Consider the following 27,550-nt stretch of genomic DNA (forward strand, 5'->3'; position numbering starts at 1 on the left):
ATGCCATGCTAGATCTAGGTGCTTCGAGTAATGTTATGCATATGTCTGTTTTCATGTCTCTTTCACTTGGACCTATGCAACCCACTGGGGTAGTGATTCAATTAGCAAACAGGAGTACTGCTTCGCCTGTTGGTTTGATAGAGTATGTCTTGGTTCGGGTTGGTGATCATATTTTTCCTGCTGATTTTTATATTCTCGATATGGAAGAGAGATCCTCCCGTAACACAGTTCCTATCATTTTGGGGAGGCCATTTTTGAGAACAACCCGAACCAAGATAGATGTCCATGCTGGAACATTATCTATGCAGTTTGGTGATATTGTGATCTGATTTAATATTTTTGATGCTATGAAGCATCCATCTGAGGACCATTCTGTGTTTCATATTGATTTACTTGATGAGTTAAATAATGAGCATATCTCTAATTTTATTAATGATTTTGATTCTCTGTCATTGATAGACTCATACACTTGTCATACATGCACTGATTCTGAAATGTGTAATTCTTGTACTGATGAGTTTCGACATATTTTTGTTGATCCAAATGTTGTAGAATCAGATTGCACTGACCCAATTATTGTAGACATCATACAGCAATCTGATTTACTTGTCTAGGTGCAAGCTGCATAATCAATGTCTGATACTTTGGTTCCATCTGTTTTGCATGCACCTGTATTGGAGCTTAAACCTTTGCCTGAAAACCTCAAATATGCTTACTTAAATGATGATGAGAAGCTTCCTGTTATTGTTTCCACCTCCCTTGATGTTGATCAATAGGAGAAGTTGTTGCAAGTGATGAATAAGCATAAGAAGGCAATTGGTTAGACCTTAGCTGATATTCCTGGTATTAGCCCATCTATGTGCATGCATAGGATACTCTTGGAAGATGGAGCTAAACCAGTGAGACAACCACAAAGGAGACACAATCTAGTCATCCTTGAGGTTGTGAAGAAATAGGTCAGAGAGTCTGCATTGATTATAGGAGGCTCAACCAAGCAACAAGAAAGGATCACTTTCATTTACCATTTATTGATCAGATGCTTGAGCGCTTAGCAGGTAAATCTCATTACTGTTTTCTTGATGGTTTTTCTGGGTACTTCTAGATCCATATTGCTTCTGAGGATCAGGAGAAGACCACATTCACCTGCCCCTTTGGCACTTTTGCCTATAGGAGGATGCCTTTTGGCCTATGCAACGCCCCTGGTACATTCCAGCGGTGTATGGTGAGCATTTTCAGTGACTTTTTAGAGAATTACATAGAGGTTTTTATGGATGATTTTACATTTTATGGATCTTCATTTGATGCATGTTTGGATAGTCTGGATAGAGTTCTTCATAAATGCATTGAAACTAACCTTGTTCTGAATTACGAAAAATGTCATTTCATAGTAGAGCAAGGCATAGTTTTGGGGCATGTGATCTCAAATAGGAGAATCGGGTAGACCCTGCCAAGATAGATGTTATTTCACAATTGCCTTACCCCTCTTGCGTGCGAGAGGTTCGTTCTTTTGAAACTGAGGATTGAGTTGTGAACAAACCAACCAAAGGGATTTAGCCGTTTTATTACATTGTTTAAATACTATTTCTGAATTTGATTTATGTTCATACTATCCAACAACAAAAACCCCATTGTGTGTGTGAGTATAAGGTGTATGAAGCTTTGCTTGAAAGATAATCCTTGGGAAACGACTTAGGAGTCACTTCCTAGTACTGCAGTTTTAATTGTTATATTATTTGTATCGGGTATGGCCTCGATCACACAGGCTTTTTGAAAAGCCTATTTACTTTAACAGGTCAGGTTGTAGGCCATCCAAAAGGCCTATTAAGCCTAACAGACCGACCTATTTAATTATATTATGTAATATGTTCATATTATACAATTTTAATATAAGTAATATTATTATACATATGTAATATTAATATAAAAAATATAATTTAATTGTTATGGTTAGAAGATTCTAATTAAAAGTAGGAATATTAATCTATCTAAATGTAGACATAATGACCTATTTCAAGATGATATAGTAAAACAAGCTTTTAAATATGCTAATAGGTCAGACTAGGCTTTTAAACAGGCCAGGTCTAGGCTTTTAATTTTTTTTTTAAACAGGTCCAGGCTCCTACATACTATATAGGTTGGACATGTTTAATGTAAAGTCTGGTTTGACCTGGTCTGTTTCCACCCTTTATTGGTGACTGACATATACGGATTGTGGGTTTAGTTATTATACTATAATAACAATCCTATTCCTAGGAACAAGTTCTTTAATTTCTATCAATTTTCTATATAATTTCACCGTAGAGCGTGGTCAAAGGGAATGGTTGTTTTAGAAGTGGTGATTAGAGACAAAGGGTGAGATTTATAACGATTGGCAATTCATCATAGTTGAAATCTCTTGTATTTACAAGAGGACTAGACGTAATATTCAATGGACTAGAAGGTGAACCAATATAAATCTCGGTGTCTCTCTTTCTCTTTATACTCTTCACATCCTCTTAGTTTGTCATCTTATCTGACATTCAATTGAGTATAGAGTAATGATATCTCTTTGGTCGAAAGTATCATTGATTCTCTAATTTTTCATTATATATACATGATTAATAGTATATATATATATATATTATTTCATATGTCAAATTATATATCCTTAATAATAAGTAATATTGAGAAGACTTTATATAAAATGAGTATGCATTATATTTAATTGGGCCTGGTTCGAGTTCAAGTTTAAAGGTTGACCCGATCGATATTTTGGATCTGGTTAGCTTCGGGTCTATGGTCGAGTTCGAGTTCAAAATATGACTCGACCAACATTTAGGGTCAAGTTAGGGACAAGACTTACTCAGCCCAACCCGATCCATGCTCACCCCTATAGCTTATCATAGTCTCCTCCACACATATCTAAATCACCTAAGGCGTGAATATACAATCTTGTCTACAATATGAACATTTTAGGGTTATTTTAGGAATTATGACATATATTCCCAAGAATACACATCATCAACTAAACATTTTTTAAAATACTTGTAAATAATAATTCTAATAACATCATTAATGAAAATGTGGTTCCTAAGAATATATTTTAATTATTTGAAATAAAGAACACCATGATGAATAAAAACTAGATCAAATCTTCTATTCCAATATTTATACCACTACATATATCATTAATTATGATTGAATAAATAAATATTTAATAATTAAAATTGTAATTTTGATAAAAAAATTCAATCAATCATAGTCTATGATGCACGAATACTGATACGTGTGTCGGGTACAATACGTATTCGATACGTCGACACGTATTTTTTCCAAAATACAGGATACGTTACGTTCAGGGATACGCGTATAAAATATGATAAAATTATAAGTGTAAATCAAAATACCCAAAGTAAAAAATATGGAAATTTAAAATCACTGCCCTCCATAACAAATCTATCTTATTCTATTTTAATGAAAACGAATCTATCCTAAAATCATTGCCCTCCATAACAAATATATTTTATCCTATTTTAATGAAAACGAATCTATGTTATCATGTTTCATTGAAAACGAATCTATCTTATCATGTTTTATTGGAAACGAATCTATCTTATCCTGTTTTATTAGAAACGAATCTATATATCCTATATTTTGCTGAAAACGAATCCATATATCCTATATTTTATTAAAAACGAATCGAATACGTGTCTTAATATTTATTTATTTTATTTTACTTTTTTTAATTTTTGGATACTCTATGGATACGTATCTTTTGCGAATCTGAGCGTATCCGTGTCGGATACGTGTCAAACACCGACACGTGAGGGTGTTTGACGAATCCGTGCTTCATAGATCACAGTTAATAACACATGATATTGAATCTAGCACAAACGTGCTCCCAATAAGTAGGGGTGTTCAAATCCAGACCGGTCCAATAATAAAACCGAAAACCGATCCAAAATAGACCGAAACCGCAAAAACCGAATGCATTTGGATCGTGTTGGACTTATTTTTTAAAGACCGATTGGTCCGGTCCGGATTTTGGTTTCACCTCTTGGATCTAGACCGATCCAGACCGGACCGAAATTGTATGTAAAATTTAAGTGTGTAATACTTTCAAGTGTCTTCCAAACTTAATCTTAAGTCCCAACTCCAAAATTGTACCTATATTTTATTTGTTATATTCTATAACAAACACTTATATATATGTTGCTATGTTTTAAATCATATTGATTATATTTGATACATTGTTTTAGAACTTAAATCAATCCCACAACCAAATGAAGAGGATTCAAGTGTTATTCTGACTAGGTGTTTTATTATCAATTTTATTGATGTGAAAGTATTATTGTTATTAATCATCGGTAGAACATTGTAACTATTAAAATTACGTTACACGTGCTCATATAATTGTTATTGATATCTTGTTGTCTTGTTATTATTGATATCTTGTTGTTGTTATTACTAATTTTTACTTTTATTATTATTGTCTTACTGTTTATTATGATTTTATGATGTTGTTTACTTATACTATTGTTGCATACATTTTAATATTATTTTAATTTTCTTGAACATTATTTTTATTGTTGTTTTATGCTTAATATTTAGTCATTTTTATGAGTTTTGAATATAAGTGCAATTTTAATATTTTATAAAAAAAAACCGATCCAAACCGAACCAAAACCGCATATTATATTTGGATCGGATTGGACCGGATATCTTAATATAAACAGACCAGACCGATCCAGACCGCATGTTAATTACGTGTTTGGATCGGATCATTTTTTACCTAAAAACCGATCCAAATGGACCGCGAACACCCCTACCAATAAGGACCTCGTGTGACTTAATTAAAACATCTAACCGGCCATGTATGGGCCTAAAATCCCGATTTAACTCACCCCAAACCCGGATAAGGGTTTAAAAGCACAAAACCCCTTCCTCTTCCTCTTTCTTTCTCCGCAATCAATGGAAGCAACACGATTCTCCTCTGTTCTTCATCACCATTTCTATCGACACACCTTAATATCAGGTTCGTAATCAATTATTCAAATCCCTTTTTTCCTTATATATAACCACTGTCACAGTTTCATTTTCAATCAATTCACTATTCTTGTTATCACAGCAAAACGCATCAATTTTCACCGTTTCAACTACCATGGACCTAGTCCTCCACTTCACGCCATCAATATCCATTTTCCTTCGCTGAAACGGAACAAGAGAGTGTTTGTTAGCAATCAAGAACCGATTATTGTTGAATCTCATGGTGGTGTTGGGAAATTGAAACCTAATAGAGAGTATAAGAATATGTTTCTGAATCTTGTACGGTTGAGTTCTGTGATTAATGGTGCTGCTGAGTCGTTTTTCAAGAGCGAAATTCGGAGGAGGTTGTTTGTGACAGCAGTGTTGATTGTGATTAGTCGTGTTGGTTATTTTATTCCTTTACCTGGATTTGACAGAAGGTTGATTCCTGATGATTACATGAGCTTTGTCTCCGGCTCTTCCGGTAAGTTAGTTACATGCATATATATATATATATATATATATATATGTCTCAGGAAAGAGCTTTGTTCGGCAAAACTATAAACTAGTGTTGCCGAACAATGCTGAGTTTCTCTAGAGTCAATTTGAGTATTTAACGAATAAGTAAGGGTTTATTGAGTGTTTTAAACTGTGGATGTGGTTGCTGTGTCATTGCCTCGTTCAACAGTTGTGGAGACTTTCACAACAGAGTGCAATTTAAAACACTGTGTGTATCCATTGTTTTACTATTAGTGAATTTTTATTTTAATGCATTTGAGATCAAATCAAGGGTCTAAAACAACTTAGGTTCATTTGTTTAAGCTTAAGAAAGAAATGTTTTTTAGGTTGTGTAAAGCAGTGACCGCCTTTTATAGATTTTGGTGTAGAAAAGAAACTTTTTGTGTTTGGTTAAAATCAAAATAGTCTTTTTTTTTAACTTCAAAAGCTACTCGTATTAATCAAAAGCTACTCAAAATAGATTCCGATTAATGAATAAATATGAATACTCTTGATGCTCATTGGCAATTGAAGGATAAGACTTATAAGGAGTGAAATATTTGGGTGAATTTTTTATTAGGATAGAGCTTAGTTAAAGTTGTTTAGGAGACTGTTTGTTAACACTTTTAAGTTTTAACCCTTAAAAAATCACTTATGATGTTTAAAGCTTTTTGGTTAGGCCTCAGGAAATGAAGGCTTACATTAAGAAGCTGAATTTTTTAGTCTTTAGAATGAAAAATGTTTATGCCTCAAACGTTTTAGGAGAATCCTAAACAAAGAAGCTCTAGGTGTTGTAGTGCTCTAATATAAAAAAATTGTATTCTCTTTTAGTAACATCATCTTCCTTGTTATAGTTTTGATATTTTAAGTGTATAAAATAATGAATGTTATAGTCTATGAATATTATAGTTTGAGTGCCCGGAAGGTATCGGAAAAACATTAAGACTAGCACAGAGTATATGTTATCAGATTTATAATTTATTTATTTAAAAAAATAAAGATAATCCATGGATACATATCGATTAAATTATCGAAGAGTATCAGTATGATACGGATACATGAAGGATATTGAATTATCCGTGCATCATAGCCCCAAATTAGATTACATCTCAAGGCAACATGTGAATTGCATGGAAAATTTGAATCATAGTTCTATTCTTTATTGCAAGGTTATTTTTCCAAGTTTTATACATATGAACAGACATTCATATAGCTTTTGGCAGATGAACTTGGTGACTTTACCTCTGAACTCAAGCTATCTATCTTCCAGCTTGGAATCAGTCCTCAGATAATAGCTTCCATTATTATGCAGGTATTCTTTCATTTTTTTAGGGTACACTACCTTCATTTTTTGAGTTATTTGGGCAGATATTTGTTGCAAGATTTTACTTTCTATTACTTCGAAGGCAAGAGGTTATTTAATTTTTTGCTAGTTATATACAAATTTCTATTCTTTCATCTTTTTGCTCTCAGTGCTTTTAATTATGTAAGGAGCTTTTGTAAGTAGAATCTCTTAAAGAAGAATTATTTCTATCATCACCGTCATCTTATGCTATGAAGTGCTTGGTTGTAGAGAGAACTAAGCTTCTCAATCAGATGTCCATTTTCTTATATAAACTATAATAAAGTGTGTTGTTGTTAGGAGTCCCACATTGAGTAGAATAACAAACTCAACGTGATATTTAAGCCATGAGGCTCTCCCACCTAATAGACTAGTCTTTTGGGTTGTGTTCTTCTCATGTGCTTGAGTCCTAACAATTGATGCTTTCATTGAGAGTTGTGTCACGGAAAGGACTACCTATAGGCTGGATTAAGTTACATTACCGAATACTGATAAATGAGTGAAGCCGCCAAAAGAGAAAGGGCTACCATCGGGTCAGTGTCGATAGAGTGAAAGCCGCCGTGGATATCAGCCCTTAAAGGGGGCGACAATGTTAGGAGTCTCACGTTGAGTAGAATAACAAACTCAATATGGCATTTAAGCCATGAGGTTCTCCCACCTAATAGACTAGTCTTTTGGGTTGTGTTCTCCTCATGTGCTTAGTCCTAACAACTGTCTTCAATTATTATTATTTTGAAGTTTTTGCATTTATGAACTGCATTTATACAAGATATTCATGAGCAGGTACTCTGTCATGTTGTTCCTTCTTTAGTAAAGCTGCGGAAAGAAGGTCTGGATGGACATGAGAAGATAAAGAGTTATATGTGTGTGTCTATTTATCCATCTTGAGCAGTGAGCTAATTTCTTTCTACACATTGTTTTTCTAATTCCCTTGCATATTATCCATAGTTTCAACTAATGAATTGTTTTACACATTTCAGGTGGTGGATGTCACTTGGCTTTGCAATTGTGGAAGGTGTAATAGTTTCTTGCTACTCGATTCCTTATTCAATTCACGCTGCTAACTATTGGTAATGTCTATAGAAGAGTATTGTTTTCCTCACAAGATGATATTACAAGTAAAACTAAATAAATGATTTTCCATTCATTATAATCCCAGAAAATGTATTTAGATAGTCTTAATCATTGATGTACATAGCAGTGTCTTTGCTACTATGGTGTTAGATAGTACTACTAGTGTCTCCAAATCCAAATTCTTTTTGTTCAGACATTTGTTTTGTTTTTGCTAAAACATTTGTTGCCTTTGCAGTGTCAGGCACGTAATGTTGACAACTGCTTTGCTGGTTTGTGGTGCAATGACTATTACATGGATATGTGATACTATAACAGAATCTGGATTTGGTACTCTTCTCATGACAAAGCTGTTAATTTGAGTTTGGAAGCTAATTTTTAAATGATAACCAGAGTGTATATATAGTCTGCAAAATTTGGCTCTTTCCTATGCTGCAAAAAGATGGGCAGATGTTGATTGTTCTTTATTCTTCTTTGGTTTGAAAGACATTCTTGATAATGAAGGTCTGCTTTTATAATTCAGATCATTCTTCTGTGACTGATAATGCCTTCTTACAGGTCAAGGTTCATCTCTTATTATATGTGTGGGAATACTGACGGGTTATATGGAGACATTATACAAAATGCTTACTCAGCTTTCAGGTACTCTACAGGATGCACATTGATGCATTTGAAATTCTATGCCTTCTCTCTTTCTTTATGTTCCTCACTCTCATAGCCCATGCTTAATTTTGACACTTTGAAGTAACTTGCATGACATCTGGAAAATTGCAATTTTAGGCCGGCCACTTTTACATTTGAGATGCATATTCCTTTAATTTTTTAAAGGTGATCTCAGCATGCATATGCATACCCAAAAATAGAAGAGAGAGAACGATCAAAAAGATTAGGAATAGATTATTCTGGAGGAACTTTTGTAGTACTAACTCATTTGGATGAGAATAACAATTTAAGTGAGATAGCAATTGGAGCGTGGACGATGCTTAGATTGCAATTTAGTTTTGGACTGTTATACAACTTCAATCAGATGGAAATAGCCAAAGTTATGTAACTCTTTCAATTATTTGTAGTTTCATTGATTTATATTTCTTAATATTGCAGTGAGTTCTGTGAGTTGGTGGCCATATGTGCTTGCAGTGTTGGGTATCTTCACTACAGTCACTATGTGGGCAGTTGTAGTAACTGAAGGTTGCAGGAAAGTAAAGCTTCAGTACTATGGTTTTAAACTTGCTTCTGCTGCTAGGTATTGCCGTTGCCTTTGTCCCAGCAATTGAATCTTGTTCTCCCCCATGAAAAAGTTTAATTTTTACCAGACTTTTGATATTCTATCACTTGTAAAAAGTTGTACTGTTAACATTTTTTGTTGATATGTTTGTTCATGAGGAACATTGTTAAATGCCTCTATTGAAGAGAACATGGCATTCTGATAGAATTTCTGTCCTTATTTATGGCAGCAGATATTTTCCATGTCTATCTGAAGGATTAAATGATAATTCTCAGTGTACTGATGCAGACTGTTCACATTTTCATTGTCTTACAATTTGAAATAGGGAGGAATCACCGATTACAGAAGTGGAGCCCTACATTCCTTTCAATATTAATCCCTCAGGAATGCAGCCTGTTCTTACCACCACTTACCTCTTGGCATTTCCAGCCATTCTTGCAAGGTATGTTCATCCCATAAGTGAAGTAAATTTATATTGCAATTCAACGAGTATTCAAATAATGTAAGTTTGTCAATATAATATGATGCCAGTACCTTAGGTCACTCTGTCTGTCCGTCACTTGCCCATTCTTCTCTCTCTCTGATAATATGATGCTTGTATGAAAAGTGATATTTGATTTTCTATTTTCTTATGAGGTGCAATTTCTAAAATGACTATTATTTTGTCAGTCTGCTTAAGTCACCTTTTTGGGAGCGTGTCAAGGAGATGTTGAACCCTGAAACTTCTATTGGTGCTGAGCCATGGGTCTACTACTCCATTTACGCTTTTTTTGTCTTCCTATTCAATATATTTGATATTGTAAGTTTCTTTTATTGCTTTTGTATGATTGAGAATTCTACTTGATATATGGAGTTTCTAGTCTGTATTTTAAGTAGTTACATTTGTTATAAGCTATTATTTTTTATAATTTTTACATATAATATATATGAAAAGATTGTACATGGATTAAAAGTAAGCTCTAGGCTACATTAACACTTTCATTCCTGAAGATAGACAATGGGCTGGATTGGATATCAGAGCGGTTATCTATGCAATGATGTCAACTGCTGATTCTGATTATGATTTTTTAAATGCAATTAATGTGTGTTGTCAAATCTGTGGAATTCGTAGTTTGATTCATCATTAAACTGTTGCCATTATATGTTGTAAACTTGTAATTTAAAATTATAGTGACTTGTATCTATCTTGTAAAATAGCCTTTTATGTGTTAATTGTTCACAGGCTAACTTGCCAAAGGAAATTGCTGATTACTTAAATAAGATGGGTGCAAGAATACCAAACATAAAGCCAGGGAAGGCTACTATAGAATACCTCACAAAGGTTCAGGCATCCACGCGATTTTGGGGTCTGTTACTGGTGAAAGACTGTAATTTTGGCCTTATTTCAATTCCCTAGTTTGAATTCTATGATTCTTATTACTTGCTGTTAATCCATTACCTTTTTGGAAACTTTGCAGGGGGTTTATTGTTAAGTGTATTAGCCACTACATCAAGTATTCTTGATCACTATTTACGGCGTATTAATGCTGGATTTGCTATTGGTTTTACATCAGTTCTAATTATTGTAAGTGCCAGAAGGGTTCCCCATCTTGTACTTGTATTTTGTCTGCAAACTCATTTATAATACTTATCAGGCAATAAATTGATGCCAGCTTTATTTATCTGGCTTCAATTGCCATTGGGGCAATTTCAATTTGGCAGCATTAAGTTGGTCTCTTATGTCATGACTCGGTCATTTCCATTCCGTATTTAGTGGGTTTGGTTCAAGTGTCATGTTTTACATGTAGACACTGGTTTTGTTGGTGCAGGTTGGCTCCATTATTGAACTAAGAAGATCATATCAGGCATATAATGTGATGCCAAGCTTAAGCAATGCATTGAGACGTTATGGTGTATAACAACAACTCGAATAATTATGCTGCCATTCCACTTCGTCGATTTTTATTTAAACCGTGAGTGTAAACCCGTCAGTAAGCATTGGTAAGTTGTATAAGTTTTTCTAGGTGCAGAATTTCCAATTGTTGTAACTTTTGCTCAACGTTGAAAATATTTGCAGGACACTTCATTTTTCAGGGACATGATGATCTGGTTAGTTTTGAGGGCAGATCATCATGTGGAAGGAGTTGTTTTTGATGAATTTAGGAATATATGTTGTGTGGTTATAGAAATAGTAGTTGTAGCTGCAGCTGAGATTTGTTATTATAGATGGGCTTGAGATAATGTAATATAAAAACGAGGTACCTTGTATATTGGAGGTTAAATTTACCCTTAGCATTGTTGTGACGTGAGGTTCACCTTCTGCTTTTTATTCTATGCTATAAGTTATGGTATGTTAGCAAAATTGGCGTGTGTTTATGAACTTGTAGTGCGCAGCAGTGAATTTGTAACTGTTTGAAAGTGTGGCAAATGATTGAGCTGAATCTGTTCAGTAAAAGTTGTTGTCAAACTAATTAAAATTTATTAAACAATTAAAAATTACATCTAATATTTATTTATTGTTTGTTTATATATTATTAATTAATTGAAATAATTAAATATAATAAAAATCGTTAGTAAAGTTATTTGTAATTTTATAATTTCATATTTGTTTAACTTTATAATTATTAGGTATTTTAATGTGGTGCAATTGATGTAAATTGGTAGAATTTTATAGGGTAAACCAGATTAATTCATCATTGAATTTTTTTGTAGTTTTTGGGAAGCTAATTGACCTAATTTTCTAAAAGTTAGTTTTCAAACATTCCAAGCTCTATTGTTAAAAGTTACGTTTCATTCAGTTTTATTTCATCGAATTGCACTAATAGCTTATTGAATGAACCAAAGAGTTATAAATTATTGAAAAGCTACAAGGTTATGTTTCCAACGATACCTTTTATACATTTTGTAACAATCCACAAATTCTTTTATCTTGCTTCATTACTCTTGTACTACACCGTAAGTATCTATTCTTGATGATTACGCAAAATGCTATGTTAACAATATTCATATATTTTGCTAGTGCAAGGTTGGATTTAGATCTTCAATTCATGTTGAGGAAGACAAATATGTTGGCAAATTATTATATGGTCAAACAGGCATTGGTCTAGGGATTTAAAGTTTCGCTAGATTCCCAGATACACTAAAATGTCAGGGGTTTGATTCTTGGAAACAATACTTCTTAGGCAGGTAGCCACACATTCTAAAAGGGTTAGTTCCTTACCCATAGGATAAATGATACATTTGATAGTATTCGAAAAGGTAATCCGGTCAAACTTGTATGAAGCTCTTCATATTACTTCAAAATCTAGGAAACAACACTTGTAGAGTCTTTCCATATTTGGAAGATGAATTTCTAATTTTTGAACGTGTATTCAATAGTATATTTAAAGACTTATGTGATCCTAAATGTTGACAACACTAATTTTTGGACTAAGTCTTAATTCCAGTAGTCGAGATTAACAACATTGATTAAATAATGTCATAATGATCTATTATAAATCATGTTCATCAACAAATCATTGATTTCTACATCTTTCTTAGTCATTTCGCTTAGTGAAATTAATCATTGATTTCTAAGTATTTCTTAAAACCTTATGCCTTTTCAAGTAACTACTATGAACTATTTTTTATTCCTAATTACCCCTCAAGATTTACTAGTTTATGAAATTGACCATATATAAATATATTGTTATATTACTAATCGGCTAATAAGGAAGTCGTTGCAATTAAACTCACAGTAGTAGCAATGCAACAATATAGGATACCAATGTTGATATTCGGAGGAAATCACTATCAAAATACAAATTTGATTGAGAAGAAAGAGATAAGTAAGTAAGTTTAAGAGTTAAAAGTGGTTAATGTAATAATATTGATATTTATATACAATAAAATGATAATGATCTAATAATCAAAGTTAGAACAAAATACATGAGCTAGAATTTCTCATTGATATTAATTTAACATTATTTTTATAAAAGACTAATTTTACCAATAAAGTTAAAATTTAACAATATATATGTAGTTCGACATATAAATTGGTATACATGCAAATACTTTATGAAACATTTCTATATCTGTATATATGATAAAAAATTAGATAATCAATAATATATCAAATGATATAGGTACTTTGAAGTAAATCATTGGCACAAGAGTGTCCAAAATTACCATAAAAAATTATTAAAAGATAACATTCTATAAGTAGATATATTGGTGCAATCGAATGTACTATCTAGTCTGGGTTAAGTAGATAATATTGTATACGATTGATCAAACACAAATAAACAAAAGTTAAATGTGAAAAAAATTGAGTTGAGACAGGTAATTAACAAACAATTTCCCAACTCAATCCTAAATATTGATTGAGTTTTATTTTTTAACATGAATTTATGCCTATATTTGATGAAATCCAACCATATGCATGTCTAATTTATGAGGCTAAATTGGGTGAGCAAATGGAGTGAGACACTCTCATCCCTAATATGAAATACAATAAAGAAAAAACGGTATAATAGGAATAACAATTTTAGTGAAAACATAAAACTAAATAATTTAGTTGATTTGTATGATATGACTACACTTAGAAAGAGATGATAGAGTGTAATATATATGCATGATTAATGTAAATATTTATACACATTAAATATATTATTTATCATTCATTTATATTTATATTTATTTATTATTGCAGCGTTAAAAACTCTCTGTTACAGTGTAGCTGCATATAACATAGTAGATTTTGGACGAGACAATTATAAATTGGCCCAATACTTCAAAATTTGAATTCACCCCTCTCTCTGAGATTCCACTTTCGTGATGAATGAATCAGAATCAGAAACAGTGTCGACAACAACATTGGATGGATCCTCAGTGTTCCACACAATCATTGATGTTCTAGGGTTTCTTCTTTACATGCACCATCAAATCCCTTCGTAATTTCTCTTTTTCCCTTCAATTTTCAATATCTCATGTACATGTCATCGTTTTCATTATTTGGTTTATGGTGCAGCACTGTACAAGATATGAGCATTGAATTTGATTCGTTGCATTCTCAATATAAAAATCTGGTATTTATTTATCTATCAATTCCTTTTAGTTTCTCAGGTTTTCAATTTAAAATATACTTTTGGTCCCTATATGAGTCCTCATTTTTTTCAATTTGGTTCTCATTATGATTATTTTTTATGTGCAATTACTTTCAGCTTGGTCTTTTCTGTTTATTAGTGTTAAATTAAAGAGGCCAAATTGGATGACCAAAAGCTCCAGAGTTCTGGAGCGACACTTGTTGCCAGAGACAATCACGAATCCCGAAACGAATTAGTTGCTTACGTGGTGATGATGAGATACCCTTAGTCCAAAAAAAGACGTCAAATTGAAAATTATTCTTAAGGACACAGTGGGAAGTTATAATATTAAGGCTTAAATATAGCTCAGCGAGTTTTGGTTTTACTCTTCAATAGTTTTTTTTTTGGTTTTGATACTCATATGTTCCAAAAATTTGATTTTTATCGATAAGGATGATGTGGCTAGTAAATATTGAATGTGACATGTGTCATACAATATTTACTGATGTGATCAATTGTGGTGTTGATACATTATCGAGAGTTAAAAGCTAGGGAAAAAATTATATAGAAAAAAACATATTAAAGACTAATATTAAATATCAGATTTAAAAAATACAATTTGATTTTGCTGCTTATTTAGTCATTTTCTCTTGGTTCTTATATGTAAAATTTAAAAAAATAGGTACCTATATGTACAATTATTTGAATTTGGTACTTGTTGTGAAAGAGATAAAATATAGGTACCAAATTTATATGAGAACTGAATTAAATTTCGTTTTTACGTGTATAGACCAAAGGTATATGTCCACCTATATTATATATGGAATTGAATTTAGAGGCTGATTTTGTTAATCCCAGGAGATGGAAATGGGAAGTGAAGCAAAGGCATCATTTCGGAGAAAACATTTGAGCCAAATGAGAGATATCAAGCGTGGAATCAAGAGGATGGATAAGTTGATGAGTGCATTTTCAAATATACAAACTGCAATTAAACTTATTCCCAACGTTGAAGAAGTGATTTTTGCTCTTGGAGCTACACCATTACGACCTCACCACCTTTATATCTTACAATTTTCCCATGGAACTTCTCTTCCCATTGTTGCAGATGATTTTGCTAGGACTAAAGCTGCCGATGCCCTTTCAAGAAAGGTTCTTGTAATCATTTTTTTTCATTGGGTCTCTTTGCAAGTTGGTTTTTGGAGGGTGGTGGAGGGAAGGGAAAAGTTTGAGAGACATGAAATACATTTGTGAGATGATTCTGAAGCCTTCCCTTTTCCTTCATTCCTTCCAAAACCCAACTCGTTAACAGACTATGAGTTCTACAGGGGGAGGGAAAACTTGTGAGACGTGGAATGCACTTATGAGATGATTCTGAAATATTCCATTTATCATTTTCCCCTCAAAAACCTAATTCGCAAACGGACTCTTAGGGTCCGTCTGCGAGTTGAATTTTAGAGGGGAAGAAATGGAAATAAAAGGCTGCACAACCATCTCGTAAGTGTATCTCATGTCTTTAAGTCTTTCCTTTCTATTCTTTCCTCTCCAAAATTTAGCTCGCAAAAATACAAATAGTATAAAGGCCCAAACTTGTCTCCTAAAACTAACTACTTAGTTCCTCAAGATTACAAATGTAGGATACTTCAATCATTCCATTATTTTTTAGGGACATAAATAGTCTCTAATAATTGAATTGTGTGCCAACTTATCCTTGAAAATTTTCATTCAACCAAATGGAAGGGCTAATGTTTCCCACTTTGTATTTTGAAGGATTAAATTGGTTAGCTCTTTTTTCTAGAGACCAAAAGTGCCCCTGTTCATTTTTTGAGGGACCAGTTTGGGTCTTGCTTTTGTTTTCATTTCAAAGTAAATATTCAAATATGGTTGTTGGAGATTATCTCTCATTTTTATGTAACAGGCAATTCGGACATTGATATCAAAAGGTGTTGGGTCAGTCACCTATCCTGGTACTTAATCCATTTTGCTTCTTCATATCAGCAGATAAACATTAATCTCCATCTTGCCTCATTATTTGTTTGAATTTGCCACATAATAACATGATGCTTATACTTGTTTTTTTGTTCCATTGTAGGTCCTATGAAATTGTTCGTTTTAGTTAAGGCACCTTCTTCTTTCAATCAGCCTCTACATTTTCTTCCTAAACGTGATTTTAGGTGTAACAGAAAGGTAAACTAATGCACATGGAATTCCATACTCTGTTTTTTGGATGTTGGAAATTAGGAAGTATATGTTCTTGCCTGTTTGCATAGGGCTTCAGGTGCTGTTTGTTTTTTTGGTAAAGAAGTTAGCAGGTGTTATTTATGTTTGCTGCTTCCTAAACTTTAATGTAGCATATGAGTTTTTAAAGTTGCCTTAATACTTGTGTTTAATTTAAGTCATAAATGCTATATTTCAGTTATTTTAGTTTTTCTCATGTTATTTTGCATGTATTGCCTGCAACTGAATTGTATTGTCACCATAGGTTGTGCCTCTACGGCTACTGTTTAAGTGCCGAAATCAGGATCAGGAAACAGCTGCTCCTACCTCAGAAGATTTAATCTGGTATCTTTCACATGTTATGAATATTATCTCGTGAGGTTGCTTTGTTGTTAGATTAATTTCCTTGTGTGCTGCTAGCCAAATTGCGTGTTTTATTTTTTCTCTAGTATTAGGTATTGACTTACATCTTCGCTAGCGGGTTAAGGATGTATGTATCTATCTTCCCAGACCCCATTAAGTAGGAGTCTCGTGCACTGAGCCGTCATTTTAAGTAAATGAACCCCATTCTCTTTTACAGATATAACTGTCCATTGAAAAAAATTCAGTTCTTTGAAGTAAATGCTCAATACCCATAACTGGAAATTCATTCATCATTATGAGTTTTTTCTTGCATTTTAGAACTGTCATGTTATGTCTAAGCAGACTATTGTTGTTTGCCAGGGGACCATAAATTTCTTTTGCTATTGAACATTTGAGATTTCTTCATATTATATACCATTCTATTTTACAATCTACCAGTATTATAATTTTCCTCATCTTCTCTGGTATTATCAATGAACATGATTTCTAATAGAGCATTACGACGTCGTTCGATCCATGTAGTTGACCCCGCTTAGTGGAATAAAAGTTTTATTGTTGTTATTCTCTAGTATTTTTCCTCCACTTTTTGACCCTTATATCACTTGCCATTGCTCACTTCTAACTGACTTGTGTCCTCTTTTCTCTTCTCAGGTTTCAATGCCGGCATGCGATAAAAGGCCTTGCAATGAACATAACGCCAGAAGAATGAAACCCTTCACTCCAAATTAAGAAAGGAAGAACATGTAAATATGATTTGTACCTAATGCTATGGTTTCCTTGTTCCATTTTTGTAGTGACATGTTAGACCAAGATCATATTATTATCTCAGATGTAGGAAAAGTAACAACTGTTTCACATTGTTGGAATGAGATATTAAAGAAAAAAGGCAATAGAAAACTTGTGATAGCAGTTTCCCATATAAGATGCTATATTACCTTATATAATAAGATTTTTCAAGCTGTGAAAGTTTAGTTTACTAGGATTATAATTTTAAGTTGAAAATAAAGTGTTTCCTCGTATTAGGAGATAACTTATCTCCTCTAGCCAGTAAAAGTATGACATATATTGTTTTGTTTTAGAAATATTTTTATAAAAAATGATTAAATATGATATATATCATGATTTAATGGCTGAATGAGATAATTTATCTTCTTATACCACAGTTTATTTATTCTCTTTTAAGTTATCACTGTTTGTATAAAACTTTTTTACATTCAGGAGAGTCCTAACTACTTTATTTGTTTTTTTATATTGTGAAAAATATTTATACTCTAATTTGTCAATTTATAGTTCATATTTACCAATCACAAGTTTATAAAAATAAAAGTCAAATCAAGACTGTAACAAAATACATAGTATTAATAGAGAAATTGAGTGCATTTAGTAACCACAATAAAACTATTGTTAAAATTGGTTTGGCATTTTAACTTTCTACCCATGAACTCGCATTGAGTATATCAGCTTAATAAATTAGGGTTCCTCTTTTCGAGGTCTCTCATTTTAAGGATAAAGTAAACATATGTTCATCATTAATTTTTTCAATGGTTAATGATAAAGATGGGTAGTTTTGGAGGTCTGAAAAAATTTGTTCAAGAAATCTTGTCCTAAATGGTAAAAAGAAAAAGATGTATACACTATCACTGCATCATTCAACATTCATTTTCAATCATCATTGACTTTTCAGAAAAATAATCCAAATGAACGATAGATGATGTACTTACTGTGTATACATCTTTACACTGTCAGGGCATAGATTTAATACTCAATGATAAATGTGTTAGCCGACATAAATTTCAATCACACTTTTGCTTCCCTGAGAGATAATGAAACAAATCTTCTGTTCTATAAAATAAAATGTGTTATTTTATGTGATTAATTAAAAAATAACTGAATAATTAAACTTTTAGCTTAAATATATATGTTTTAACCAAATTACAATAAGGGACATATGAAATGACAAATTTGGTGAGACAGAAGATGTGCCCAAATGAAAGTAGTCAATTACAATAATATCACTTTTGATTCCGAATTCCTATAATTTTCCAAGAACAATTTTTTCTACAATAGTGGATTACAGACTTCACGCATTAGGTACTGTATTTATCCTTAAGCAATTAGTTATTGTCTATATCAGCCATATTCTATATCTTTTCAATAATTTTCTCTATCTCTTCCCTTTGTTGTTTTTGTGAAGGACAAGCAAGTAATCAAATAAAATGACTGTAATATGTTTATGAGAGAATTAGACATATTACATGAAGGACACCTAATTCTATTTCTCTCTTACATGAAGAGATAGTATAAACATATTACATTACACAAATCATGGTTAGTATAACCGAAAATAATATCATAAACGTAGATTTGAATAAGTAGTATGTGATGATCAATTTTCTTAATAAAGAATATAGTATCGTTCTTACCTTTTTCAAAACCCTTTTCACATAAAAAATTAACAAGTCTATCATATCAAGTCCTCAGAGCTTGCTTTAAATTTATATACATAGGAGGGGTATTTATAATCGTCAAAATTAGGAGGTTATTCAACATAGACCTCCTCTTATATATAACGATCTTAAAAGACACTCTTAACATCCATTTGATAAAGTTGAAAGTTTAATGAACATGCATAAACTAATAATAGTCTTATAGCCTCAAGTCTAACCACATGAGTGAATGTTTCATCGAAATCAATTCCCTGCTTTTGGATATAGCCTTGGGCTACTAGCATGACCTTATTTGTAATAATAATATCATTTTCATCTGATTTATTTCTAAATACCTAACGAGTTCCTATGACTTGCCTATTACTAGGTTTAGGAACAAGTTCCCAAATCGGGTTTCTCTCCATATGATTAAGCTATTCTTGCATAACAAGAATACAGTGTTCATACTTAATAGTATCATCCATTTTAGATGGTTCTATTTGAGAGACAAATGGCATATTAAAACATGCATCACATAAATTAAGTTGAGTGGATATTCCCTTGTTTATGTCACTGATGATATTGTCAATATGATGATCTCTATGGGTTCTCCATTCCTTTAATAAATCAGAATGTATTTGCCCTTCTTGTTAAGGTAGATCATCATTAAATTTTATTTGCTCAATATCATTGAGTTCTTCAATAGTTGGAACTACACTTTGCGATGTGCTTGGTAAATCATCATAAAAAACAACTTTTTCCTACTTGGAGGAGTTAGTTTCATCAAATAATACATGTATAGACTCTTGTATGGTTAAAGTTCTCTGATTAAAATTCTATATGCTTTACTAGTCAGAGAATAACCAAGAAACATGCCTTCATCACATTTTGCATCAAATTTACAAATATTATATTTTCTATTATTAAGAACAAAACCTTTACACCCAAAGATATGCAAATGAGCTATATTTAGTTTTCTACATTTTTAAAGTTCATAGGGGGTTTCTTGAGGACAGGTCTTATCAAAACTCTATTAGAGACAAAATAGGTTTTTTTTTCGTGAAGTCATATTCTTCTTCACTTCCTCCCTATTTATAAATTACAACCCCAGGCTGTTAAGTGTTAAATTGATATATAAAGAACACTTAACTTTTATATCACTTTACAACCTAATCAACTTAATTATTGGAAAAATACTCATACATGATTAAATGATCAAATTTTGGGCTAAGTTTGCTTCCAAGTAGTTTTGTAGGGTTATGATGGACAAAATAGCATGAATTAATCAATTAGCCATTGTCTAGAATACGCTAAGTGCCGCTTCCACACTCATCGCAACCTAGTTCAACAAAAGGTCATGCTCAGCGCAGACTGTTGAGTCCAAACGTTGTGCCAAGATAGCTGGATCCCATGCTCAACGCAACAACAATGCGTTTAGCACAGAAGCCAGCATCATAACACTATTTAAGGAGTGTTAAACCATTTCATCTGTACACCACTTTACTACTTCCAATTGTAATTTGTTTTTTTAGATTATCTTTAGAGAGTTTAGCTCACTTAGTTCATTGAAACTCGATTGTGTGTGATAATTGTTACTCGATTGTGTGTGGTTCTATCACCTCATGACTATATTTCCCTATCATTCTTACATTGTGTAGATATGAGTAGCTAAGAACCTTTTAGTTGGGATCACTCCAAATTAAGAAAGGAAGAACATGTAAATATGATTTGTACCTAATGCTATGGTTTCCTTGTTCCATTTTTGTAGTGACATGTTAGACCAAGATCATATTATTATCTCAGATGTAGGAAAAGTAACAACTGTTTCACATTGTTGGAATGAGATATTAAAGAAAAAAGGCAATAGAAAACTTGTGATAGCAGTTTCCCATATAAGATGCTATATTACCTTATATAATAAGATTTTTCAAGCTGTGAAAGTTTAGTTTACTAGGATTATAATTTTAAGTTGAAAATAAAGTGTTTCCTCGTATTAGGAGATAACTTATCTCCTCTAGCCAGTAAAAGTATGACATATATTGTTTTGTTTTAGAAATATTTTTATAAAAAATGATTAAATATGATATATATCATGATTTAATGGCTGAATGAGATAATTTATCTTCTTATACCACAGTTTATTTATTCTCTTTTAAGTTATCACTGTTTGTATAAAACTTTTTTACATTCAGGAGAGTCCTAACTACTTTATTTGTTTTTTTATATTGTGAAAAATATTTATACTCTAATTTGTCAATTTATAGTTCATATTTACCAATCACAAGTTTATAAAAATAAAAGTCAAATCAAGACTGTAACAAAATACATAGTATTAATAGAGAAATTGAGTGCATTTAGTAACCACAATAAAACTATTGTTAAAATTGGTTTGGCATTTTAACTTTCTACCCATGAACTCGCATTGAGTATATCAGCTTAATAAATTAGGGTTCCTCTTTTCGAGGTCTCTCATTTTAAGGATAAAGTAAACATATGTTCATCATTAATTTTTTCAATGGTTAATGATAAAGATGGGTAGTTTTGGAGGTCTGAAAAAATTTGTTCAAGAAATCTTGTCCTAAATGGTAAAAAGAAAAAGATGTATACACTATCACTGCATCATTCAACATTCATTTTCAATCATCATTGACTTTTCAGAAAAATAATCCAAATGAACGATAGATGATGTACTTACTGTGTATACATCTTTACACTGTCAGGGCATAGATTTAATACTCAATGATAAATGTGTTAGCCGACATAAATTTCAATCACACTTTTGCTTCCCTGAGAGATAATGAAACAAATCTTCTGTTCTATAAAATAAAATGTGTTATTTTATGTGATTAATTAAAAAATAACTGAATAATTAAACTTTTAGCTTAAATATATATGTTTTAACCAAATTACAATAAGGGACATATGAAATGACAAATTTGGTGAGACAGAAGATGTGCCCAAATGAAAGTAGTCAATTACAATAATATCACTTTTGATTCCGAATTCCTATAATTTTCCAAGAACAATTTTTTCTACAATAGTGGATTACAGACTTCACGCATTAGGTACTGTATTTATCCTTAAGCAATTAGTTATTGTCTATATCAGCCATATTCTATATCTTTTCAATAATTTTCTCTATCTCTTCCCTTTGTTGTTTTTGTGAAGGACAAGCAAGTAATCAAATAAAATGACTGTAATATGTTTATGAGAGAATTAGACATATTACATGAAGGACACCTAATTCTATTTCTCTCTTACATGAAGAGATAGTATAAACATATTACATTACACAAATCATGGTTAGTATAACCGAAAATAATATCATAAACGTAGATTTGAATAAGTAGTATGTGATGATCAATTTTCTTAATAAAGAATATAGTATCGTTCTTACCTTTTTCAAAACCCTTTTCACATAAAAAATTAACAAGTCTATCATATCAAGTCCTCAGAGCTTGCTTTAAATTTATATACATAGGAGGGGTATTTATAATCGTCAAAATTAGGAGGTTATTCAACATAGACCTCCTCTTATATATAACGATCTTAAAAGACACTCTTAACATCCATTTGATAAAGTTGAAAGTTTAATGAACATGCATAAACTAATAATAGTCTTATAGCCTCAAGTCTAACCACATGAGTGAATGTTTCATCGAAATCAATTCCCTGCTTTTGGATATAGCCTTGGGCTACTAGCATGACCTTATTTGTAATAATAATATCATTTTCATCTGATTTATTTCTAAATACCTAACGAGTTCCTATGACTTGCCTATTACTAGGTTTAGGAACAAGTTCCCAAATCGGGTTTCTCTCCATATGATTAAGCTATTCTTGCATAACAAGAATACAGTGTTCATACTTAATAGTATCATCCATTTTAGATGGTTCTATTTGAGAGACAAATGGCATATTAAAACATGCATCACATAAATTAAGTTGAGTGGATATTCCCTTGTTTATGTCACTGATGATATTGTCAATATGATGATCTCTATGGGTTCTCCATTCCTTTAATAAATCAGAATGTATTTGCCCTTCTTGTTAAGGTAGATCATCATTAAATTTTATTTGCTCAATATCATTGAGTTCTTCAATAGTTGGAACTACACTTTGCGATGTGCTTGGTAAATCATCATAAAAAACAACTTTTTCCTACTTGGAGGAGTTAGTTTCATCAAATAATACATGTATAGACTCTTGTATGGTTAAAGTTCTCTGATTAAAATTCTATATGCTTTACTAGTCAGAGAATAACCAAGAAACATGCCTTCATCACATTTTGCATCAAATTTACAAATATTATATTTTCTATTATTAAGAACAAAACCTTTACACCCAAAGATATGCAAATGAGCTATATTTAGTTTTCTACATTTTTAAAGTTCATAGGGGGTTTCTTGAGGACAGGTCTTATCAAAACTCTATTAGAGACAAAATAGGTTTTTTTTTCGTGAAGTCATATTCTTCTTCACTTCCTCCCTATTTATAAATTACAACCCCAGGCTGTTAAGTGTTAAATTGATATATAAAGAACACTTAACTTTTATATCACTTTACAACCTAATCAACTTAATTATTGGAAAAATACTCATACATGATTAAATGATCAAATTTTGGGCTAAGTTTGCTTCCAAGTAGTTTTGTAGGGTTATGATGGACAAAATAGCATGAATTAATCAATTAGCCATTGTCTAGAATACGCTAAGTGCCGCTTCCACACTCATCGCAACCTAGTTCAACAAAAGGTCATGCTCAGCGCAGACTGTTGAGTCCAAACGTTGTGCCAAGATAGCTGGATCCCATGCTCAACGCAACAACAATGCGTTTAGCACAGAAGCCAGCATCATAACACTATTTAAGGAGTGTTAAACCATTTCATCTGTACACCACTTTACTACTTCCAATTGTAATTTGTTTTTTTAGATTATCTTTAGAGAGTTTAGCTCACTTAGTTCATTGAAACTCGATTGTGTGTGATAATTGTTACTCGATTGTGTGTGGTTCTATCACCTCATGACTATATTTCCCTATCATTCTTACATTGTGTAGATATGAGTAGCTAAGAACCTTTTAGTTGGGATTAAATGTAGCACAAACTTGATGTAACCATCTTTGATTCAAATATATTCCAAGAAGTTCATTTACATTTTGAGTTTTGTATTTACTTAATGCTTGCGTTAGTTTGATAAACTTTTGCATGAACTTAGAATAATTGCTTAAGTTATTTTTGCATGAAATCGGAACTTGCATTACTCAACATATATTGTATTTGCTAGACATAGACTTGCTTTATTTGAGAGTGAATGTGAAGTTTAACCCCATCTACGTTTAAAATATTATAAAGTATAATCGAATCTTTGTGTCACACAACAGACAACCTAAAATTATTGAGTTGAGAAGTAGTTTATAGTTGAAAGACTATAGTTTTATAGAAATTTCTTTGGAGACAATAAATTACTTTTTTATACACTTGTTTGTAACACCGAGGTAGTAGTTTTTACACCTATTTGTTGGTTAGCAAAATGGCGTCGTTGTAGGGGAATTGTGTCTAAAACTAGTAATATAACATAATACACTATTTCTCTGCGTTTTTCTTTTCTTTGCATTTATTTATTGCCCTTTGGAGGCTATCTTATATGCGAGGTAAAACTCCGAACAATCAATTACGATTTGATTCAGAGATCAAAAGAACCACAAGAAAGAATAACAGTTCGACAAGGATACAAAGGCTCCTAGCCATACAGTTACAAACTTCACATTTGGAGACTATAGTCGAAGAAGCTATGGCGGAGCAGCAACAGAACCAAGCCATCAGGGCCGATGGCTTAAGAGGTATGAATCCCCCTTACCAAAACTTCTTTAATGGTGATGCACCGAGGTACCCATCGAAGGATGCTCGACGTTTGTAATTAAAAATTGGCCTTGTCCAGGTATTAGAAGGTGTACCCTTTACATGTATGGACTATGAGGATCCACATTCTCATTTGGTCAAGTTCTATGAGTTGTACTGTATGGTCGACATGAACGAAGAGGAAGAACCAGGTTGTTCCTCCGAATGTTGTCATTTTCATTGATTGGAAGGGCCAAGGAATGTTATCTCGATCAACAACCTCAAGTTGTGGAAGATTAGGAACTATTAAGAGCTAGGTTCTTAGCCTGATTCTTCTCCCACTCGAAATATATGTAGGAAAAAACGATGATATCGACTTTATCCCAATCTGCCAATGAAACCTTGTGTGAGACATGAGAGAGGTATAAGTCGTTATTAAGGTAGTGTCCTAATCATAGGTTTGACAGAGAAACCCAAATACACTTCTTTTGGATGGATTGCAGCAACAACATAGGTTGATCCTAAATGCCACAGCTAGTGGCTCTCTTGCTGATAAGAGCTATGATGATGTTGTTAACATTATCAAAGCTATGATTCTAAGCGACCAACAAATTCACAATGGCCGACGTAACCCTCCGAAAAGGGGAATTTTGGAACTGGACACACATGATTCTATTCTTGTCCAGAACACACTATTGACTCAACAGCTTGAAGCGTTAACGAAACAAATGGTAAACTTGCCACAACAACTTAAAATATTGTCTAAGAGTCCCCATAGCCAACAAGCTATACAATGTGATGTATGCCTTGGTGATCACCCGACTTAATGTTGCATTCAATATGAGAAAGTGAAATACATGGGGAACCAATAGAGGCCTTGTAGTTACTATCAAAATGGCAACCAAGGGTTTAATAACCAGAATTACAACCAGCCTTGGAGGAATGATGTTGGCCCCTCCAATAGCCAACCCTCATTTTAACCACCCTATCAGGATAAAACAACCGAGTTAGAGGACATATTTAACCAATTTGTGCAATTGTCCTTGACCAACCAAAAAAGTATTGATGCCTCACTTAAGTTAGAGCCAAACCCCAAAGAGTAGTGTCAAGCAATAACCACTAGGGAAAAAAATAGTTGACTATGATGTAGGTGGTGAGGAGAACATTAAGAGGGATGCAAAAGAAAAAACCAATGAGCCTAGTTCTCCTTTAGGAAATCCCAAACCAAGTGGTTCAAAATAGAATGTGAAGGTAGATGAGTGAACTAGTGAGCAAAATGAAATACCAATTAAGTTATTCCCTTTCTCTGAGGTACAAACCAAGCAATGTCATGAGCGACAATTTAAGTGATTTGTGGATATATTTCATAGATTGTAAATAAGTATCCCATTTGCTAAGACAGTAGAACAAATGTCGTCTTATGCGAAGTTCATGAAGGAACTTCATACTGAGAAGCGCTAGCTTCTAGAAAATGAGATTGGGAACTAGATGCGAGCTATAGTGCCGTAATTCAGAAGTTCATTCCACCTAAGTCTAAAGACCCTAATAGTTTTACCCTGCATGTTACTATTTAGAACCTACCTAAAGAAAGGCCCTCCTAGATTTAGGAGCTAGCATCAACTTAATGCCCTTATCCATGCTCCATATGATATGTAATCTTGAGATTAGTCAAACTCGAATGTCTCTACAACTCGTAGATTTTTCAATGAAGTATCCTCATGGAGTTGTAGAGGATGTTCTAGTCAGGGTAAAAAAATTTGTCTTCCATGCTAATTTTGTTATCCTAGAAATCGACGAAGACGTCGATGCGCCTCTCATTCTTGGGAGGCCATTCATGAAGACTGCCAAGGTCATTATTGATATGGATAATGGGAAGTTGAAAGTGAGGGTCCAGGATGAGGAACTCACTTTCAATGTCTTTGAGGCTATGCACAACCCCAATGATAAAGGATATTGTTTTTCGTTGGATGTTATTAATGAAGTGAGCATGTAAGCCAATCATGAGGAATTTTTGGTTGACCCCTTAGAGGATTTCATGGACCTCGATCCAGAAGAGTCCTCCATATTGTCTAATGATGTGGAGGAAAGAGTTATTGAGCTCATAGCAGTTAAGAAATCGGAATTGAAAACATTGCCCTCCCACCTCAAGTATGTATTCTTAGAGGGAAAGGAAGAAGAACCGGTTACCATCAGCAGCTCCCTATATGAGAGGGAGGAAGAGCAACTAGTATAAGTGCTCAAAGCCCATTCTAGGGCTATCAGCTAGAACCTTGCCGATTTAAAATGAATCAGCCCGACTTCTTATATACATAAGATACATATTGAAGATGGATATAAGCCGATTGCTCAGCCTCAACGGAGGCTGAATCCCACCTTGAAAGAGGTGGTGTGGGGTGAAGTCATGAAGCTTCTTGAAGCTAGAATGATTTACCCCATTTCGGATAGTGCATGGGTTAGCCCCATGCAAGTAGTACTGAAAGGGGGAGGGGGTGAATGCTTTCCCCAATGAGAATAATGAACTCATCC

At 32.8% G+C, this 27,550-nt stretch overlaps 2 protein-coding genes and 1 long non-coding RNA gene across 6 annotated transcripts; 2 read left to right on the forward strand and 1 right to left on the reverse strand.

The window, feature by feature from the left end:
• Positions 1 to 4,900: 4,900 nt before the first annotated feature.
• On the forward strand, positions 4,901 to 11,405 carry LOC109341246 (preprotein translocase subunit SCY2, chloroplastic). Of its 2 annotated transcripts, none has more exons than XM_019579102.1 (14): positions 4,901 to 5,014; positions 5,108 to 5,488; positions 6,726 to 6,814; positions 7,628 to 7,707; positions 7,825 to 7,914; positions 8,154 to 8,245; positions 8,474 to 8,557; positions 9,017 to 9,158; positions 9,466 to 9,582; positions 9,810 to 9,939; positions 10,363 to 10,486; positions 10,598 to 10,704; positions 10,949 to 11,120; positions 11,197 to 11,405. In XM_019579102.1, exons 1-13 carry the CDS (start codon positions 4,951 to 4,953, stop codon positions 11,036 to 11,038), a joined length of 1,590 nt encoding a protein of 529 aa, XP_019434647.1. In that variant the 5' UTR covers positions 4,901 to 4,950; the 3' UTR covers positions 11,039 to 11,120; positions 11,197 to 11,405. The 2 variants fall into 2 exon arrangements, with proteins under 2 accessions (XP_019434647.1, XP_019434648.1); XM_019579103.1 differs by having other exon boundaries at positions 10,949 to 11,092.
• A 2,457-nt stretch (positions 11,406 to 13,862) lies between these two features.
• On the forward strand, positions 13,863 to 21,078 carry LOC109341234. Of its 3 annotated transcripts, XM_019579089.1 has the most exons (8): positions 13,863 to 14,050; positions 14,128 to 14,185; positions 15,041 to 15,331; positions 16,098 to 16,146; positions 16,272 to 16,366; positions 16,662 to 16,741; positions 17,411 to 17,483; positions 20,884 to 21,078. In XM_019579089.1, exons 1-7 carry the CDS (start codon positions 13,935 to 13,937, stop codon positions 17,466 to 17,468), a joined length of 747 nt encoding a protein of 248 aa, XP_019434634.1. In that variant the 5' UTR covers positions 13,863 to 13,934; the 3' UTR covers positions 17,469 to 17,483; positions 20,884 to 21,078. The 3 variants fall into 3 exon arrangements, with proteins under 3 accessions (XP_019434634.1, XP_019434633.1, XP_019434635.1); XM_019579088.1 differs by lacking the exon at positions 20,884 to 21,078 and having other exon boundaries at positions 17,411 to 17,678; XM_019579090.1 differs by lacking the exon at positions 20,884 to 21,078 and having other exon boundaries at positions 16,272 to 16,353; positions 17,411 to 17,678.
• On the reverse strand, positions 15,370 to 16,995 carry LOC109341235. Its single transcript, XR_002106917.1, has 2 exons — positions 16,909 to 16,995; positions 15,370 to 15,492 (listed from the first exon to the last, which is right to left on the reverse strand). It is a non-coding gene; the product is annotated as an uncharacterized LOC109341235 (long non-coding RNA).
• Positions 21,079 to 27,550: the final 6,472 nt, after the last annotated feature.

Source organism: Lupinus angustifolius, unplaced genomic scaffold, assembly GCF_001865875.1.
Source record: "Lupinus angustifolius cultivar Tanjil unplaced genomic scaffold, LupAngTanjil_v1.0 Scaffold_415, whole genome shotgun sequence".
NCBI classification, from domain to species: Eukaryota; Viridiplantae; Streptophyta; class Magnoliopsida; order Fabales; family Fabaceae; genus Lupinus; species Lupinus angustifolius.

What these genes read in the sequence shown, in the direction of transcription:
- LOC109341246 (XM_019579102.1), top strand. Translation starts at nt 4,951, where the DNA reads ATGGAAGCAACACGATTCTCCTCTGTTCTTCATCACCATTTCTATCGA. An exon ending in AATGCTTACTCAGCTTTCAG is followed by an intron (nt 8,558 to 9,016) that starts GTACTCTACAGG and finishes TTAATATTGCAG; the next exon opens with TGAGTTCTGTGAGTTGGTGG. An exon ending in TATTCAATATATTTGATATT is followed by an intron (nt 9,940 to 10,362) that starts GTAAGTTTCTTT and finishes AATTGTTCACAG; the next exon opens with GCTAACTTGCCAAAGGAAAT.
- LOC109341234 (XM_019579089.1), top strand. Translation starts at nt 13,935, where the DNA reads ATGAATGAATCAGAATCAGAAACAGTGTCGACAACAACATTGGATGGA. An exon ending in ATGCACCATCAAATCCCTTC is followed by an intron (nt 14,051 to 14,127) that starts GTAATTTCTCTT and finishes TTTATGGTGCAG; the next exon opens with CACTGTACAAGATATGAGCA. An exon ending in ATTTTAGGTGTAACAGAAAG is followed by an intron (nt 16,367 to 16,661) that starts GTAAACTAATGC and finishes TTGTCACCATAG; the next exon opens with GTTGTGCCTCTACGGCTACT.